The sequence below is a fragment of the Lactuca saligna genome, chromosome 3 (assembly GCF_052625555.1).
Source record: "Lactuca saligna cultivar CGN05327 chromosome 3, ASM5262555v1, whole genome shotgun sequence".
NCBI lineage: Eukaryota > Viridiplantae > Streptophyta > Magnoliopsida > Asterales > Asteraceae > Lactuca > Lactuca saligna.
The window spans coordinates 190,503,119-190,522,409 of record NC_136419.1 but is presented as its reverse complement, the minus strand read 5'-3'; the positions used below and the strand labels follow the sequence as shown (position 1 = coordinate 190,522,409).

Sequence of the window (19,291 nt, the reverse complement as noted above, 5' to 3'; positions counted from 1 at the left end):
TCGGTCTAATTTTTTATCCCTGCATTTTCTTTTTACATTTTTGACCAAGATTTTCCCTTTTTTATCCTTTGCAACATCCATTTTCTTTTTTTATCCTTGCATATTCTTTTTACATTTTTGACCAAGATTTTCCCTTTTTTATCCTTCGCTACATCCATTTTTTTATTACAAATTTGAATCGCATTTTGAATTCTTTTGTGGATATTGTGCAGGACTCTTTTCACAATCTATCACGGTTTCTTTGATAACTTTTTTCCCATTTTCTCTAGAAGTTAGTTTCAAATAATTTTTTTTATTGAATCTTAATGGTTTTATATACAGCTAGATTAGTTTTTTTTTTTCTTTCCAGAATTATTTTTTCAATCTTTGTGTGTTTTCATTTTTATGTAACGTTTTTTTATTTTTTTTATTTTAAGATTTTTTTTTCTTTTATAGATTAATTCGTTTTTACAAATATGCAAAATTTTGCTCTTTTTACATATTTATCTTCACAAAGCGAAAGTAGATTGCCATGTATACTTAATCTAAAAGGGTGCAAACTGTAACTAACCGCAACAACAAGTAAAGTATTATTACCGATTAATCGGTCACATCGACCCATTTTTTACAACACATATACATTACATACACACATACATATAAAACTATTAGCAAGAAAAAACTTGTACATAATACACACATCACCTACATAATGATACATACACATCACAAACAAACTGATAAATACATACAAATACATAAACATTACATTCATACTAATAAAATTATTAGTAATTCCTGACCACTAGGCCCGAACATCTAGGATACGCATACATCCTATACTCACTTTCTCAAGAGAGGCTAATCATTCCTCACACTGACATGTTATAAACTGCATTGAATAATGTAACTTCCACCAACCCTACAGCCGCTCGTGCATGCTAATCATATATAATGTTGAATCCTATAGATAGTCGAGTCTGAAAGGACAACTCAAAGGTCAAGAACATGTCATATTCAAGATCTAACATTTTGGGGCATAAAGATCTCCATAAAACAACCTAAACCAAATCCATGAGATAGGGGTAAAGTTGCAAACTTTTTACCTTATAATGGTTGCAAATGAAGTAGAAATCCTAGATCCAAGTGTTCAACTCCTTCAAGATGAGCTTGGCTTCCTTCCTTCTTCTTCTAAGGCACCAAAAATATACTTGTAAGCTTGAAAAGGCTCCTCAAGGTGGTTCTATGGTTTCACAAACAAAATAAAGGGTAAGATAACTAAAATGGGTAAAATGAGGCCATAAGAGTACTTAAATACCAGCCAAACCCTAGGGAGCACCCTAGTACACTCATCGTACATCACGTACGCATGGTGTACTCAGAAGATCCATTATTACAACAATGCCACTAGAGCTGCTTTTGCATACTTTCTTGAACTTAGGGACCATAACGCAATACACCTCAATATAAGAATCAACAATGGAAGTACTTCAAAACCAGATGTTACACTTGTACAAAAAACATTCACCTTTTCTCAAACTATTGTTCAAAATATCCAAAATACCCTTTGGTCAAACTTGGTTAAAACCATGTTCAAAGGTCAAAGTCAACAAGGTCAACGATCAGCTTAGACAAAATCAGCGTTATGTCGTGACCATTCCTTGGTTACTTTGTCAAAACGCATACAAGAAATCGTGATTTTGGACACCGTCACGTCATAAAACATCCTATGTCACGTCGTGACTTCTGGTCAGAAGGCCAAAATCTACATTAAGTGCTTAATCTCTTTGAACCAAGGCCCATAACCTGAAATCTATTTCCTAAATAGCTTCATAATGGATAAAGTTTCCAAATTTATCCATTAGGATGGTCTAAACAATCAAGATCTAGTCTGCAAGTCTCAAAAGGACCAAGAGTGCATCTTTCTTTGCTAAGTCCATTAAGTCAAAGTCTCTAACCTTCAAATCTGAATCAACATAATGTTTTGATGGATAAAGTTTTTAACTTTATCCAAAATAATGTCTCAAGCTTTCAAGATCCAAACTTTAATACACCAAAATGGCCTAAATGACCAAAATAACTTGCATGATTGAAAAGGAAGGCAAAAGATCAAAACTTTCCTAGTCCATGAGGTCCAAGAAAACATTCTAAACATGATCAAAAGGTGTTGAAGTCCAGATCAGAAACATACAATTATGTTGGGACCTTGGAGAGTAATAAAGTTGCAAACTTTATTCCTAACTCTCACTCAAAACTCATTAACATGGACCAAAACAACAAATACACTTAGATCCGCAAATGAAATGCAATAAATCTTAGAACTTTATAACTTACAAAAGTCTAAAAGGTAGATGAAAGTTTGGATCTCCAATTGCCATGCTTTAAGGATCAACTTTCAAGAGGTTCTAGATATGATGGAGACTAAGAAAATACCCTAAAACATGAATAATTACCTTTAAATACCTTAAAAACCGTAAATTTTCATGGGCTTTGAGATGCACAGTTATCATGTCATGAGGATATATTCTCACTTTATGAGCACTTCTCACGTCGTGAGAATTACTTCTCACCTCGTGAGAACGAGTTGTCATCGAATTTCACTCTAACTTAAAATATTCATAACTTCTTCATTTCAACTCCGTTTTCGGCTATCTTTATATCCATAGAAATGTATTGACGAGCCCCATATTTCTATCTAGTTAATTTTGGCTTAACACATGTTGAACTAAAAACCATAAGTCATGAAAGAAGTCTAAAACATCATTTTTCCCACTCCAGGTAAAAAACCAAAGCTTTAATCACTTATCCAATATTGTTATCATCCAATAAGGTCTAAATCTCATTCCCTTGAAGCCAATACCTTTACTTAATTCATTCATTGTCCACAATCTCGAAAATAAAAAACTTCTTGAAAAATAATGTTACAAAAAAGTATTCTGAAATATTAAGAATTCCTTGGTAATCTAGTGACCAATTTAAAAAAAAAAAAAAAAAAAAAAAAAAAAAAAAAAAAAAAAAAAATTAGTTGTCACAAAATACAGATTACATATATTTTGATCAACCTTTAAAGGATGTTTGAGATTTCATTTTATCATCAAAATGACTTTTAGCCAAGAAATTATCGATTTATAGTGGAAAAAAAATAGTTTTATGAATACCAAAATAACAATGCCAACCGACAATAGATGATAAATCCTGAAAACAGTATACATAAAACGACATAAAAAATGATACTAATGATTATCAATGCAGTGAATAATATCTTATATTGAATATCCAGTGGGATAGTGTAGAAGCCACACAAGAGTACTGAGAAGATGGCCCTCGTTAGTATGTCTCCATGCACACCTGAGTATGACCGGAAAGCTGAGCTCACAGCTTTTGACCAAACCAAAACTGGTGTCAAAGGACTTGTAGATGCCGGAATAACGGAGGTCCCTCGGATGTTCCATCTACCCTCACCTGAAAACCTAAACTCCAATCAACCCTCACACTCAGAGCTTAGTCTTCCGACCATCGATCTGGAAGGAATCAACGAAGATCCTATCCGGAGAAAGGAGGTGATCGAGAAAGTGAAGGATGCATTCGAGACTTGGGGTTTCTTCCAGATTGTGAATCATGGAATTCCTGATAGCATGTTGGAGGAGATGAAAAAAGGTGTTTTAGGGTTTTTTGAGCAGGATAGTGAGGTGAAGAAACAGTGGTACACTAGGGATCGTAGCGGGAAGCGTAAGTTCGTGCACCACAGCAACTTTGACTTGTACACTGCAGCGGTGACTAACTGGCGAGACTCTTTCTTTTGCACAATGGCTCCTGATACTCCTCAACCAGACGAGTTGCCATCGCCTTGCAGGTATGCTTTTCAATCTATTTCAGTGAAAAAGATGGTGTCGTGAAACTAATGAGTGGTGGGTAATGGATCACAATCAACATTTGGATAAGGGAGCATGTTTTTTGATTGTCAAATCTTTTTGGTTTAGTCATCACCAACTTATTAAAAGCTCTTGCTAAGTTACAACTTAGTAACTTACAAAAATTTCTAAATATGTTTTTAAAAACTTCATCTTAGTATTAGCTAATAAAGTAATAAGTTAAAAAATAGTTATCATTTTAATTAAATACTTTCAAACACCCCTAAAACCATAAAATATAATTTTTATTTTAATTTTAATAATAATTGAAAATAAAAAATATAAGGTATGATTAAAAACCCAAAGAAAAGTTTCTTTAATTAATTTATGAAAATAAAAATTATATATTTCGCTTATATTGTCACAAATTTCTTTTTTCACTAGATCCTCACTGTCGAGATTGTCAGCTGACATCTTCAACATCTTAATGTCGCTTATGATATGTTGTTCACATTGTGGAACAACCCAATGCCATTTTAAATACCTTTCACAAAACATTTTCAAAATAAGTTTTATATTTCAATTGTGTAAAGTTAGAGTGTAACAATAGTTATCAAAAGAATGATTCTAAATGAAAGAATATCATCATTACAAAAAGTAAAGTCTTGTAAAAATTCTTACTTTTCTCAATTTAATATTACCTCCGTTTCCAAATTGATAATCTATTTTTAATTTTTGAAGTCTTTTTTCTTAAACTTTGATCTTAAATATTTTTGTGTTTGATAGATAATACTTAATGCAAAATATATGAATGGATTGTATTTTAAATGTTTTTTCATTGTTATAAGTTTTTACAAGTAATATATAACACAAATACAAATATTTAAGATCAAAGTTGAAGAAAAAAAACTTCAAAAATCAAAAATGGACTATCAATTTGGGATGGAGAGAGTAATAACTTATTATTTAGCATGTAAAAATGTATTAATTTGTTGGGTTAGGCTATATTGGAGCCTAATGAGTACAATCTTAAGGTTAGAAATTAAATAAATAGAAAACTCATTTCATATCTAAACATACAAACTTATACCTCACTAAAACACCCTTTTAGTTAAGTTGTGTACGTAGGCGAAGGTACATAATAGGTTTAATTAAAATAAAAATAAAAGATACACTTAGAAACTAGAGGCGACAAACAGTAAACAGTCATCAACTCATCGTTATCAACTCGTCGTCTCCAAGAACCGAAAATTGAACTTTGAAACATTTCGAATCGTTAGTTCTACTTCTATTAAATAACAAAGTACGTTATACATGCATTATGCATTTTAAAGGATTTGTAAGTATTTATATGGTATCATATCATTATATATGTGGAAGCTAAGTAATTTATAATCTCCAAATCAATGAAGCCTTCATTATTTCATAATTGATACAAGTTTTCAACTGAAAGAACTTCACAAATGTTACCAAGTGCCACACAAGAAGAATCTTATACAAAAAGAGATAATATGAACAATATTAATTTTTCTTTTTATCCTCCATGTGGAACAAGTTTGTGATTCACCCCATCACAACATTCACATAAGGGTTAAAACTTAAAACCCTCACCTGTAGATGGTATTGCCTTTTCATTGCGATTAAAACGATTGACCTGTGCAAAAATATCATAAACGTCCACTATATAATCTTCCTTTGCTTAGCACACATTTTCTCCTTGTTCTACCGAATCTCGAGACTCGATAAAAAAATTTTGATTTTTTTTTTTAATATAGAACGTGGAAGATGCCTTCTCCAACCCATTCATTACATCCACTACACTCTTTGCACTCGTCTACCTTTCTATTCACACAACAAAAAAAAAACGCACCAACCACAAGAAACTTTCCTAATCTCCTTCCATAATACAGTTTCAAGATTAAAGACGAAGTAGAATCATGCCGATTGCTTGCGATTGTACATTATGATATACCGTTCCATTTTTAAAATAAACTACTAATGGATTTTAATTATAAGCGGCACATTAGTTTTCAACACAATCTTGCAAATTAACATCAAAATTCGACAGTACTGGATTTTATTTAATTGTTTGCTAACTAATATATTAACCATCAAATATGGATATTCTAATATTCTGAAATATTTGTAGTCTAATTGTTAATTTCGGCAAAGCTTGTACTAGTATTATACACTTAACTATTTTAACATGGCGTGTAATCACGTAAACCAATGCTGAAAAGGTTACAGATAATTCAATTTAAGATTCTAAGTTCTAACTATTCCATATTTTTGTTACCTTGGGATATATTTGTAGAGATATTTTATTGGAGTACTCAAGAGAAGTGATTAGACTCGGAAGTTGTCTATTGACATTGATGTCAGAGGCTCTAGGGCTCAACAAAAATCATCTTTTAGACATAGGATGTGGCGATGGGCTTGCTGTCCTTGGCCATTACTATCCTCCTTGCCCACAACCAGAGTTAACCATAGGCACCCCGGACCACACTGACAACGATTTCATCACGATTCTTCTACAAGATCATGTCGGTGGCTTTAAGATCTTGTATCAAAACCAATGGACCAATGTTCATCCTATACAAGGAGCTCTTGTAGTGAATGCTGGAGATCTTTTACAGGCATGCATTTCTCTCTATCTCAAGCTTAATATCGTTGCGATATTCGTATGCAACTGCATCAATTAATCTTTTTTGTATGAAGTGTCGGTCTTTTTATGAAAAAAAAAAAAATTCTCCTTTAATATTAATATTTCATACCAAAGCACTTATGGCCCTACCGTATTAGGAATTAATAGAAAGATCCCATCAACCAAAGATTGAGGGTCCGGATGAAAGGTGTAGAGTATGTGTGAGTTGGCGACTCTATTCAATTATAATAGTATTACATATATGCTCATCCGCTACTTGCATACCCTACTTTTTTTTTTAATCCATCACTGATTACAATCAATGGAATAATTTAGCTAGTTACAAATGACAAGTTTGTGAGTTCACGACACAAGGTGGTGGCAAACAAGGTTGGTCCAAGAGTATCAGTGGCATCATTCTTTATGAGTGAGACCTTGCAAGTTATTGAACCAATCAGGGAGTTGCTTTCGAAAGATAATCCAGCCAAGTATAGAGGCACAACAGCGAAAGAATATGTGGATTACTACAGAGCAAAAGGAATTGATGGCACTTCTGCTCTTTTGCATTTTAAGATCTAGATCAATTAAACATCAATTGTTCATTTAGCAATACATGATGAATCTTTTATTTTCTTGTTCGTCTTATGTCATGTAATGTAATCTATCTCAAATATATTTTCTTTGTTTTTGTGTGATGTTTCGCAAAACTGTGGTGTTGTTATATTATTTGTAATGGGCAGACAATTTACAAATGCAAGCTTAAATATTGAACACTTCAACGGATTAGCAAGTTCAAGTATGCTAGAAGAGTATTTTGTAACAATAACTAAATGTAATCAACACGTAAAAACAAGCGAAGAGAAGAGAAAAAAAAACCCGGATATTTCAAACTTTGTTGGATGTTCAAGCTTTATTAATAACAGAAGGGGAAATTCCTAACATATGTGTCTATTTATACTATAGTTTAAAAGACTCGTTATACTAATAATTTGAAATTTGAAACCTAATTGGACTCAAAATATATGCAAGAATAAACTTAAAAGAGTAATAAAAAGGAAACTTTCCTATTGCTAAAAGTTGATTAACCCAACAATCACCCCTTAATCGGTTTGGTCATACCATTCGTTCACAGTAGTGTTTAATCACCTTCTTGATACGTCATTGAACTCCTTCTTTAACCATCTACACCTTGTTCTCTCTTTTAACAACCCCGACCTATTTAATCAAGCTTATTCCGATAGCACTTTTCCGCCAAACAAGAAGACAAGGTCACAACCATCTTTATCGTCTTCCGTCACCCGTAAAACGAACTAAATAAAAGCCACCCGCTTTGACATCTTCGAGGGTGGATTATCGTCTGCAGACAATTGTTGTGGTGGTGAATGGTGAGACCAGGTGTCCAAGTAAGATGCAAGATGCAGACGTCTAACAACAACGACGAGCGGGCTAGCGAGTAGCGACAATAAGGGCAGGCGGTTTAGATACTATGGATTTTGACTTCTATCTTGACTTTGTGGTTTAAAAAAACCGGACTATTAGAGAAAGAAAGAAGGTCCACAATTAGATTATGGGAAAAATCAGAAGGGGACACCAGCCCACAACCCAATTTTCACAATAGTTGGATTAAAATTACAATTTTTAGAGTTATATGTGCCAATGTTGTAAAACTCCCTGGGTTGTCCGATTACTCCTTCGAGTACTCGCTACTCGTCCCCTTACCGAGGCGAGTTGAAGAATCTCGAGTGCTCTCCGATCGGCCCCTTACTCAATTAAGCGGTGTTGTAAACCTCAGTCAAATCGGTGATTAATATGTATAATATACTTAATGATTTATTATTTAACATACACATATCTGATTATTACTACATATATATCTTAAATTTTCAATAATTATTTACAAAGTGAGATCATTATACGCTTTTTGTATTTGTGTATTCACATGTATCTAATGTTGTTCTATATTTGAATTACTTTGTATTTTAACTTATGATTTTCATATTATAACATACACGTTCAGTTATCGTGTTTGTAGTTTAAAAATAAATAATACTATCAAATATTATATGATATTGAGTGTTAAGTTCTAACTGATGGTTTTTACTAGAAATGAAGAAAAACTATGTTTAGAATCACTCGGAAAATATTGAAAATCTTATGAGATTCCAATCAAATATCAAGTATTGAAATTTAACGAAATATAAATTTTGAAATAAATAAAATTTTATTATTGAAAGTTGTAAAGAATCTCGTTAGAAACATTTAGACAAAAACCTCATAGAAATCCGAGTTATAACGAAGAAATTATGACCAATCAAAGATCCCCGAAAAAACCGGCAAACACTATTAGCGTAAAAAGTGAGTTTTCAATAAACTACTTTTTATCCTTAGTGATCTAAATGAAAGTCATAGTCCTCGTTAAACCGAGAATTTTCATAAAAAGAACATCCAAATCTGACTTCGTACGAGGAAGTTATGATTTTTCTAAATTTTGGAATAACAGTAGACAACTAAAAACTCGAAATAAAGATCGAGTGATTTTTAGCCGATGCAACCTAAACGAGAATCGAAGGCCTCGTCAATAGTAGTACAACGGTAAAAAGAAAGACGAAAATGGACATCGGATGAAGAAGTTATGAATTTTTAACCGACTTTTCATGTCCTGGTCTGTTAAAAATATAATAATAAAAATAAATTCAAAATTAGCCAACAGAGTCTAAACAAAAGTTGTAGAGCATAATTTCACCTACGCGTGCACATAAGGAACATAAAAAATGGAGCTTGTATGTGAAAGTTATGGATTTTTGAAGTTCGGGACACAAAATCCAAGAAATCACAAGAACCGACAAAAAATTCGCATGGCCAAGGTTCGGTCACGTCACCCTCACTGGCAGCTTGCCCCGTGTCCAAGTATGCAACTCATCCGATGCGCGGTCCAACCGAATTCCAATGCCTGCCTCGCTAGTCCGATGCGTGTAGTGTCCAAAGCCAGCTCTCCGCCGCGTGTCTCGCCCTCGCACCCGCCACCTGCGTCGCTTCGGCTGCTGCCACGTGCTACTCTCATTCGGCCAAAGACCCTCGGTTCGCACCTATAAATAGGAGGGTGTGAATCCTACCGGCTAAGGTTACCAAATTTCATACTTTTCACTCCTAAACCCATTTTTAAGCCATTCCAACTTCCCTTGAAGCCTCAGAATCAACTTTCATAATGAACTAAAATCTGTAACAACTAAGAAACTAACAATCATCAATGCATTTAATAGACTGTGAAAAGTGAAACTGAAATTGAAATTAGTTGATTCCTAACTCAACCTACAATTCACAACAAGAAGCAAAGAACATGGGCATTCCTAATTTGCTAATTCCTAACTCAGTCACTCAGGAACAATTCAATAAAATCAAAATTAGAAATCAAAGAAGAGATGAAACCGAGAGAACTGGATAACAAGATAAGAACTGAAAGAAAGAACAAGAGCATTCCATTCCTGATTTTTTGAGTTACGGTAACCGACGGGTGGACTATCGTTTGCAGACAGTTGTTGTGGTGCCAGGTAAGATGCAGGCGTCCAGCAACAACGATGAGCGGGCTAGCAAATAACGACAATGGGGGAGGAAGGTTTAGATACAGTGGATTTTGACTTCTATCTTGACTTTGTGGTTCAAAAATCGGACTATTGGAGAAATCAGTTGGTTCCACAATGGGATTATCGGAGAAATTTGGAGGAGCCATAAGTGAAGAGAATTGTAATCGAGATTTAGAAAGCATTCATGATTTAGATGAATGAGTAATGAATGAAATGAACACCAGATGTAAATATTAATCAGCAAATTTTGTATTGAACAGAGAATTCGAATACAATACTGATTACAATAAGCTAAATGACCTCTATCTCTACTTATATCCCCAGTCCCTATTTATAGGAAACATGAGTGTACAAAAAATACTAAGTCTAGACATTTAAGCTTCGACATTAGATGACTTAGTAAATAAACATGCGGAATAGACAAGATAAAGTTTCGACTTTTACAACAAAAAGACTCAACATTCTCCCCCTTTGTAAACAGTTGAAGTCACTCAATTTGTGAGAACTTGAGCAACAGAGTGCATTGTCCTTCGTATCTCTGAGTACCAAGAGATTATCTTCTTCGACTCCTTCCTGTCTCCATCATTATTCTTGGTACAGTTATTCATACGAACAATAAAGTTCGTATATTGCAAAGTTGTATATCTTTCAATCTTTGCAACTTGAAAGAAGAATCTCTTTGCTTTTCCCCTTGTATCTTTCCCTGCGAACACCATGCCTAATGGTTTGAGAAAAATATCACCATCGACATATTTCATCAACTCCTGTTGTGGCTTCGTAGGTTCCATAGCAACATTAACCTTTCTTCCAACTCCTGACGCAACTTCTTCATCAGTTAAGGCCAAGCAATCATAGTAATTATCTATGAATATCTTGAGATGCCCTAAACCAAGTCTGAACACATCCAAATCAGTTTCCTATAGTTGGTTTTCTTCCATATCCTTCAGAATCAGGGCCACTTGAATGAGATCATTGAGATTCATCAAGGTAAAATCAGCAATTGAGAAATCAAAAGGTTTGTTGTCTGCTCGAACTACAAAATAACGAAAGTTCTGAAGTAGATTCTAGAACATGACATCTTTCTTGATAGCAGTTACCCTTTTATCTTTACCAAAGACCACACTTCATCTTGATCTTTCCCAAGCACAGCATGAAATCTAATTTTTAAGTATGTGTACTCATCAGGATCTTTGAATCTTTCACTGACCTTGTACTGAGCAGTAATAAACATCATTTCATTGATTGGGAAGTCTAGTTGGCACATGTCAGAGTTCGAAGTTGCATAGCTTTTCCTTGGCTTTTTCTCAAAAGCAGACATATGATTCCCCAACACTCTAGATTCAATTGATTCAAAAGAGTATAACTTTGCACGATCTCCTTTGTTCATTGTTGGTGGATCATTGTCTCTTAGCCTCAGTATGCTTTGAATATGTCTCTGTTTCTCTATTTCAGCTTCAATTTCAGCTTTCTTCTCCTCCTTCGACTTTTCATAAGCAATACCCTTTCCTTTCCCAACATTTGAAGTATCAGTCTTCGCACTAGAGCTTCCTTTATCTGTCGAACCAATTTTAATTCCTTTAGGAATTTCTTTTGTAATTGGTTTTGATGTTACCAATGTTGAAGGAATTGAGCTGGTATTCACAGGTAATGTCGTTTTCAGTTGAGTTGAATACACTTTCCCAACAACTTTGGCATCCTCCCCTTTACTTCCTTTTACTTCTCCCCCTTGCACCCCTGTGAAAGCAGGTGGGGCATTCTTTGGCAAAAGCGAAGTAAAACTCGTTATGGGTGCCAAAGCCTTTTGAATTGCCTGCTCCAATGAAATGACTTTCAATGTAAGAAATTTAGGAGTTAAAATTGTTTGTGAAGTTGGCTTGGACACAATAGCTTTAAGTTCAGCTAACAACTCAATGAGCTTAGCGAACTACTCCTTGTCATGTTTGCTCTTAGCTTCGATAGTTATCGCAGTTGCTTGAAAGTCTTTAACAATCTTTGTAAGTGCTTCTGCCACAATATCAACACGCTCTTGCACTATCAAATTTTGCGAAGTTAGATGCTGAAGCTCTTTTGTCATCTCTTGCTTCAATTCTTCGACATTCAAGTTTACATCGTCCCTTACTTTCTTGACATCTTGGACAAAGAGAACATGTCGTTCTATTGCAACATTTTTCAGTTCTTGTAAGGCACCATCAAAATTTTTTCCCTTGAGCTTTAAGCCGAAGCTCATTGTTTTTATTATTGCAGTCAATCTTCTCAAGCAATCTTCTTTCAGCTGCTTTGATCATCGCATCAACCTCCATACCAAAAAGCGAATGCTTCACACCAGAGTCAGCTTGTGACTGAAGGATTGTATTTAATTTGGGATTCAAGATTTTGAATTGTTTGATGATTTGATGATGACATTTAAAGCGATTGGCCAAGCCTGCAATGAATTGATGTGTTCAATTAATGCTTTGAATCAGTCGTCGTATATCAAAAATCAGGAAACATATATTGCACAGAGAGATTGATTATAATTCGTGTCTCATTTCTATACGATATCTTGAAGAACGGATGAATATTTGATCACTTATCTAAGGATACATTATTGACAACAGCTTTTGGTAGCTATAATTTGCTAGTCAATTTCTGAAGTTTCACTTGATAATATAGTTATTAGACTTATCCAAGTGGGACACTGTTGTATTAGGTGTCTAAGCCCATAACTATAATTGGTATGTACTTGAATTGATAGTAGCAAAGTCTTTTTGGGTTGCCTTCATACTAGCAACTTGACATGATGATTAATTGAGAAAGAGGAAGAATTTATTAATTTGATTAATAAGTTGAAATAAATGATTTATTAATATATTTTGGAAATTATAAATTAATTATAAATTATATTATTGGTTTGTATTTAATCGAAAATTAAGTTGGAATTAATTTTGGGATTAAAAGAAGTAATTGAAAGTGTGAGTAAAAGTGTAATTGTTTAATAGTTGAGAAAAAGGGTATAGAACCTTCCTAGGGGAAGGTTGGACGAAATTATTAAAATATATATATAAGATAATCTAGAATTTCTTATCATATGTGGATAATCAAAGGAGCTAGAAAATTACCATATTTGAAATAATGATATTTTATTCAGATTTGGGTTATCCATAGTATCCTCGGTGCACTATATAAAGAGACCCCTACACTTGGATTTCTGGCCAATCATTCCCTAGAACAAAAAATAGAAATTTACCTCCTGTCTCCTCCTCTCATAATCATCCTCTTGCTTCGTGTGTTTGTGAACCATTAGAGGCACGACACTTTTGGCGCTAACTACCAAAGGTCTATCAAGCAAGGATTCAAGATTGTTTATGATAACAATCTTAAAGGTATGAATCATAACCCTTCTTATTTGATTTTTGATTATTATCCATAGATTTAGGGTTTATACTTCGTTATACATTATTGTATGTTCAATTAAAGAAAATGTTGATCTTCAATTAGGGTTGCATTCACACATAAGATTGTATATTTTGCTCAAAACCCATCACTTTATAACCTAACATGTCCAATAAGTGCTTAACATAAGATTTTACATTAAGACATTTTACAAGACGCATGAAGCAAAACCAACCACTGGGAACCCATTTTTATCACTTAAGACCCCTCCTAAGGTCAAAAAGGACAACTCAAAGGTCAAGAACATGCCATATTAAAGATCTAATATTTTAAGACCAAAAAAGCTCCATAAAACAACCAAGACTATATCCATGAGATAGGGGTAAAGTTGAAAGCTTTTTATCTTATAACGGTTGCAAATGAAATAGAAATCCCAAATCCAAGTGTTCCACTCCTTCAAGATGAGCATGGCTTCCTTCCTTATTCTTCTAAGGCACCAAAAACATACTTCTGATCTTGAAAAGACTCCTCAAGGTGGTTCTAGGGTTGCACAAATGAAATAGAGGGATGGAGGTAGCTAAAATGGGTGAAATAAGGCCATAAGAGTGCTTAAATACCAGTCAAACTCTAAAAAATAGGGTTTCCTCATTAAGCAAGTACGCCCGACATACAGTGATGTACGCCCAACGTACACCACGTACACATAGTGTACTTAGAAGACCTATTATTACAAAATGCCACTAGAGCTCCTTTTGCATACTTTCTTGAACATAGGGACCACAACGTTGTACATCTCAATATAAGAATCAACAATGGAAGTACTTCAAAACCAGATGTTACACTTGTACAACTAATAGTGACCTTGTCTCAAACTATTGTTCAAAACATCCAAAATTACTCTATTGTCAAACTTGGTTAAAACCGTATTCAAAGCTCAAAGTCAACAAGGTTAATGGTCAGCTTAGACAAAGTCAACATCACGCCATGGCCATTCCTTGGTCACTTCATGAGAACGCATACAAACAATCGTGATTCTGGACATCATCACGTCGTGACACGTCATATGTCACGTCGTGACTTCTGGTCAGAAGGCCAAAATCTACATTAAGTGCTTAATCTCTACAGACCAAGGCCCATAACCTCAAATCTAGTTCCTAAATAGCTTCGTAATTGATAAACTTCCAAACTTTATCCATTAGGATGGTGCAAAAAACCAATATCTTGTCTGTAAGTCTTAAAAGGACCAATGGTGCATCTTTCTCTGCTAAATCCATTAAGTCCAAGTCTCGAACCTTCAGATCTAAATTAACATAATGTTTAAATGAATAAATTTCCAACTTTATCCATAATAATGTCTCAAGCTTTCAAGATCTAAATTTTAATACACCAAAATGGCCTAAATGAAAAAATAACTTGCATGCCTGAAAAGGAAGCCAAAAGATCAAAGCTTTCCTAGTTCATGAGGTCCAAGAAAACATTCTAAACTTGATCAAAGGTGTTGGAGTCCAGATCTGAAACATTCAATGTTCTTGGGACCTTCGTGAGTAATAAAGTTGCAAACTTTATTCCCAACTCTCACTCAAAACTCATTAAAATGGACCAAAACACCAAATACACTTAGATCCAAAAATGAAATGCAATAAATCTAACAACTTTATAACTTACAAAGGTCTAAAAGGTAGATGAACGTTTTGATCTCCAATTGACAAGCTTTAAGGATCAATCTTTCATGAAAACATTACTTCAAAACCACCAAAAATCTCTAGAAATTAGATGAGAGAGAGGAGAGAGAAGGGTCAAATCTTGAAAATGGAAGCTAGGATTTCTCCCAATAGGTTCTAGGCATGATGGATGCTAAGAAAATACCCTAAAACATGAATCTTAACCTTTAAATACCTTGAAAACCCTAAAAATTTCATGGGCTTTGGGTGCACAATTCTCATGTAGTGAGAATATATTCTCACTTTGTGAGCACTTCTCACATCATGAGAATTACTTCTCTCCTCATGAGAATGAGTTTTCATCCAATTTCACTCTAACTTCAAACAGTCATAACTTCTTCGTTTCAACTCTGTTTTTGACGATCTTTATATCCACGGAAAGGTAATGAGCCCTAATTTTTAACTAGTTAATTTTGGCTTAACACATGTTGAACTAAAAACCATAATTCATGAAAGAAGTTTAAAACATCATTTTTCTCATTTTACCCTTTGACTCCAAGACACAAACCAAGGTTTTAATCACTTATCCAACATTGTCATCGTATAATAAGGTCAAACCCTAATTCCATTGAAGCCCAATACCTTTACTTAATCCATTCATTGTCCACAATCCTGAAAATAAGAAACTTTTCAAAAAATGATGTTACAAAAACGTATCCTAAAATATTAAGAGTGTGTTTGTAATCTAATAACCAATATATATATATATATATATATATATATATATATATATATATATATATATATATATATTGGTTTGCACAAAATACAGATTACATATATTTTGATCGATCTTTATAGGATGTTTGAGATTTCATATGATTATCAAAGCTTTTAGACAAAAGGAATTATTTGTATTAATTTTTATAAGAATATTTGTATTAAATTTTATGTTGGGAAAAATATCAATAAGTTTTCAATTTACATAATATCAAAAGATAACAATGCCAACCGATAATATAGGATCAATCATGAAAACAATATACATAAAACGACATAAATAATGATACTCATGATTATCAGTGAAGTGAATAATATCTTACATTGAAGATAATATCCAGTGGGATAGTGTAGAAGCCATACAAGACTGAGAAGATAGTCCTCGTTGGTACGTCTCCATGCACACCTGAGTCAGGGCCGGTCCAAACGTATATGGGGCCCGGGGCGAAAAAAAAAGAGCCCCTTAAACACGAATATAATAAAGATTCGAAAAAATATCATTTATTATTCATTATAAACATGTTCAATTAATGATAACAAGCAAACAAAATTGATTTATCTTTTGAGCTCGTTCGAGTTTGAACAAACTTTATGATCTAAAAATCATTTAGCCAATAAGTTATATATATATATATATATATATATACACACACACACACACTACATAGCTTAGAATTTTTGGGCCCCTAGAGACGTGGGCCCTAGGCGGTCGCCCGAGTTGCTTATCGTCAGGACCGGCCCTGACCTGAGTATGACCGGAAAACTTGGCTCACAGCTTTTGACGAAACCAAAACTAGTGTCAAAGGACATGTAGACGCCGGAATAACGGAGGTCCCTCAGATGTTCCATCTACCCTCACCTGAAAACCTAAACTCCAATCAACCCTCACACTCCAAGCTTAGTCTTCCGACCATCGATCTGGAAGGAATCAACGAAGATCCTATCCGGAGAAAAGAGGTGATCGAGAAAGTCAAGGATGCATTCGAGACTTGGGTTTCTTCCAGATTGTGAATCATGGAATTCCTGATAGCATGTTGGAGGAGATGAAAAAAGGTGTTTTAGGGTTTTTTGAGCAGGATAGTGAGGTGAAGAAACAGTGGTACGCTAGGGATCGCAACGGGAAACATAAGTTTGTGCACCACAGCAACTTTGACTTGTACACTGCAGTGGTGACTAACTGGCGAGACTCTTTCTTTTGCACCATAACTCCTGATATTCCTCAACCCACGAGTTGCCATCGCCTTGCAGGTATGCTTTTCAATCTATTTCAGTGAAAAAGATGGTTTCGTGAAACTAATGAGTGGTGGGTAATGGATCACAAATTCGCAATCAACATTTGGATAAGGGAGCATGATTTTTGATTGTGAAATCTTTTTGGTTTAGTCATCACCAACTTATTAAAAGCTCTTGCTAAGTTATAACGTAGTAACTAACAAAAATTTATAAATACCTTTTTAAAAACTTCATCTTAGTATTAGCTAATAAACTAAGTTAAAAAAAAATAGTAATCCTTTTAAATAAGTATTTCAAACACCCCTAAAAACATAAAAAATCGAATGTATTGGATTTTATTTCATTGTTTGTTAACTAATATATTAACCATCAAATATATATGGATAATCTAATATTCTGAAATATTTGTAGTTTAATTGTTAATTTCGGAAAAGATTGTCCTAATATTATACAAATAATTATTTTAACATAGCATGATAATACGTAAACCGATACTGAAAGGGTTACAGATAATTCAAATTCAGATTATAAGTTCCAACTATTCCATATTTTTGTTACCTTGGGATTTATCTGTAGAGATATTTTATTGGAGTACTCAAGACAAGTGATTAGACTCGCAAGTTGTCTATTGACATTGATGTCAGATGCTCTAGGGCTAAACCCAAATCATCTTTTAGACATGGGATGTGGCGATGGGCTTGCTATCCTCGGTCATTACTATCCTCCTTGCCCACAACCAGAGTTAACCATAGGCACCCGGACCACACTGACAACGATTTCATCACGATTCTTTTACAAGATCATGTTGGTGGCTTTAAGATCTTATATCAAAACCAATGGACTGATGTTCATCCTACACAAGGAGCTCTTGTAGTGAATGTTGGAGATCTTTTACAGGCATGCATTTCTCTCTATCTCAAGCTTAATATCGTCGCAATATTGGTATGCAACTACATAAATTAATCTTTTTTATATGAAGTGTTGATCTTTTTATGAAAAAATTTATCATTAAATATTAATATTTCATACCAAAGAACTTCTGGCCCTATCGTATTAGGAATTAACAGAAAGATCTCATCAACCAAAGATGAGGGTTCTGGATGAAAGGTGTAGAGTATGTGTGAGTTGGCGACTCTAAAAAGTTATAATAATATTACATATATTCTCATCCACTACTTGCATACCCTACTTTTTTTTTTAATTCGGCACTGTTTGCAATCAATGGAATAATTTAGCTAGTTACAAATGACAAGTTTGTGAGTTCACGACACAAGGTGGTGGCAAACAAGGTTGGTCCAAGAGTATCAGTGGCATCATTCTTTATGAGTGAGACCTTGCAAGTTATTGAACCAATCAAGGAGTTGCTTTCGAAAGATAATCCGGCCAAGTATAGAGGCACAACAGCGAAAGAATACGTGGATTACTATAGAGCAAAAGGAATTGATGGTACTTCTGCTCTTTTGCATTTCAAGATCTAGATCAATTAAACATCGATTGTTGATTTAGCACTACATGATGAATCTTTTATTTTCCTATTCCTCTTATGTCATGTAATGTAATCTATCTCAAAGATATTTTCTTTGTTTTTTTGTGAGATTTTGCAAAACTATGGTGTTGTTATATTATTTGTAATGGGCAGACAATTTACAAATGCAAGCTTAAATATTGAACACTTCAATGGATTAGCAAGTTCAAGTAGGCTAGAAGAGTATTTTGTAAGAATAATTAAATGTAATCAACACATAAAAACAAGGGAAGAGAAGAGAAAAAAAAAACGGATATTTACTTTGCTGGATGTTCAAGCTTTATTAATAAGAGAAGGGGAAATTCCTAACATATGTGCCTTTTATACTATAGTTTAAAAGACTAGTTATACTAATAATTTGAAATTTGAAACCTAATTAGACTCTAAAACGTGTCGGAATAAACTTAAAAGAGTAATAAAAAAGGAAACTTTCCTATTGCTAAAAGTCGATTAACCCAACAATCACCCCCTTAATCGGTTTGGTCATACCATTCGTTCACAGTAGTGTTTAATCACCTTCTTTATACGTCATTGAACTCCTTATTTAACCTTCGACACCTCATTCTCTCTTTTGACAACCCCGACCTCTTTAATCAAGCTTATTTCGATAGCATTTTTCTGCCAAACAACAAGACAAGGTCACAAACATCTTTATTGTCTTCCGT

The 19,291-nt window shown here is 34.0% G+C and overlaps 1 protein-coding gene, 1 long non-coding RNA gene and 1 pseudogene across 4 annotated transcripts; 2 read left to right on the top strand and 1 right to left on the bottom strand.

The window, feature by feature from the left end:
- Positions 1-705: 705 nt before the first annotated feature.
- On the bottom strand, positions 706-2,965 carry LOC145037659 (uncharacterized). Its single transcript, XR_013678930.1, has 2 exons — positions 1,086-2,965; positions 706-959 (listed from the first exon to the last, which is right to left on the bottom strand). It is a non-coding gene; the product is annotated as an uncharacterized LOC145037659 (long non-coding RNA).
- A 238-nt stretch (positions 2,966-3,203) lies between these two features.
- Positions 3,204-7,162, top strand: LOC145037658 (1-aminocyclopropane-1-carboxylate oxidase homolog 1-like). 2 transcript variants are annotated; one of them, XM_078986353.1, is made up of 3 exons: positions 3,204-3,832; positions 6,145-6,466; positions 6,811-7,162. In XM_078986353.1, exons 1-3 carry the CDS (start codon positions 3,297-3,299, stop codon positions 7,051-7,053), a joined length of 1,101 nt encoding a protein of 366 aa, XP_078842479.1. In that variant the 5' UTR covers positions 3,204-3,296; the 3' UTR covers positions 7,054-7,162. The 2 variants fall into 2 exon arrangements, with proteins under 2 accessions (XP_078842479.1, XP_078842480.1); XM_078986354.1 differs by having other exon boundaries at positions 3,207-3,832; positions 6,815-6,978.
- A 9,450-nt stretch (positions 7,163-16,612) lies between these two features.
- Positions 16,613-18,579, top strand: LOC145036275 (1-aminocyclopropane-1-carboxylate oxidase homolog 1 pseudogene; annotated as a pseudogene). The gene is made up of 3 exons (XR_013678435.1): positions 16,613-17,116; positions 17,678-18,043; positions 18,337-18,579. The product of XR_013678435.1 is annotated as a 1-aminocyclopropane-1-carboxylate oxidase homolog 1 pseudogene (transcript).
- The last annotated feature ends 712 nt before the right edge of the window (positions 18,580-19,291 follow it).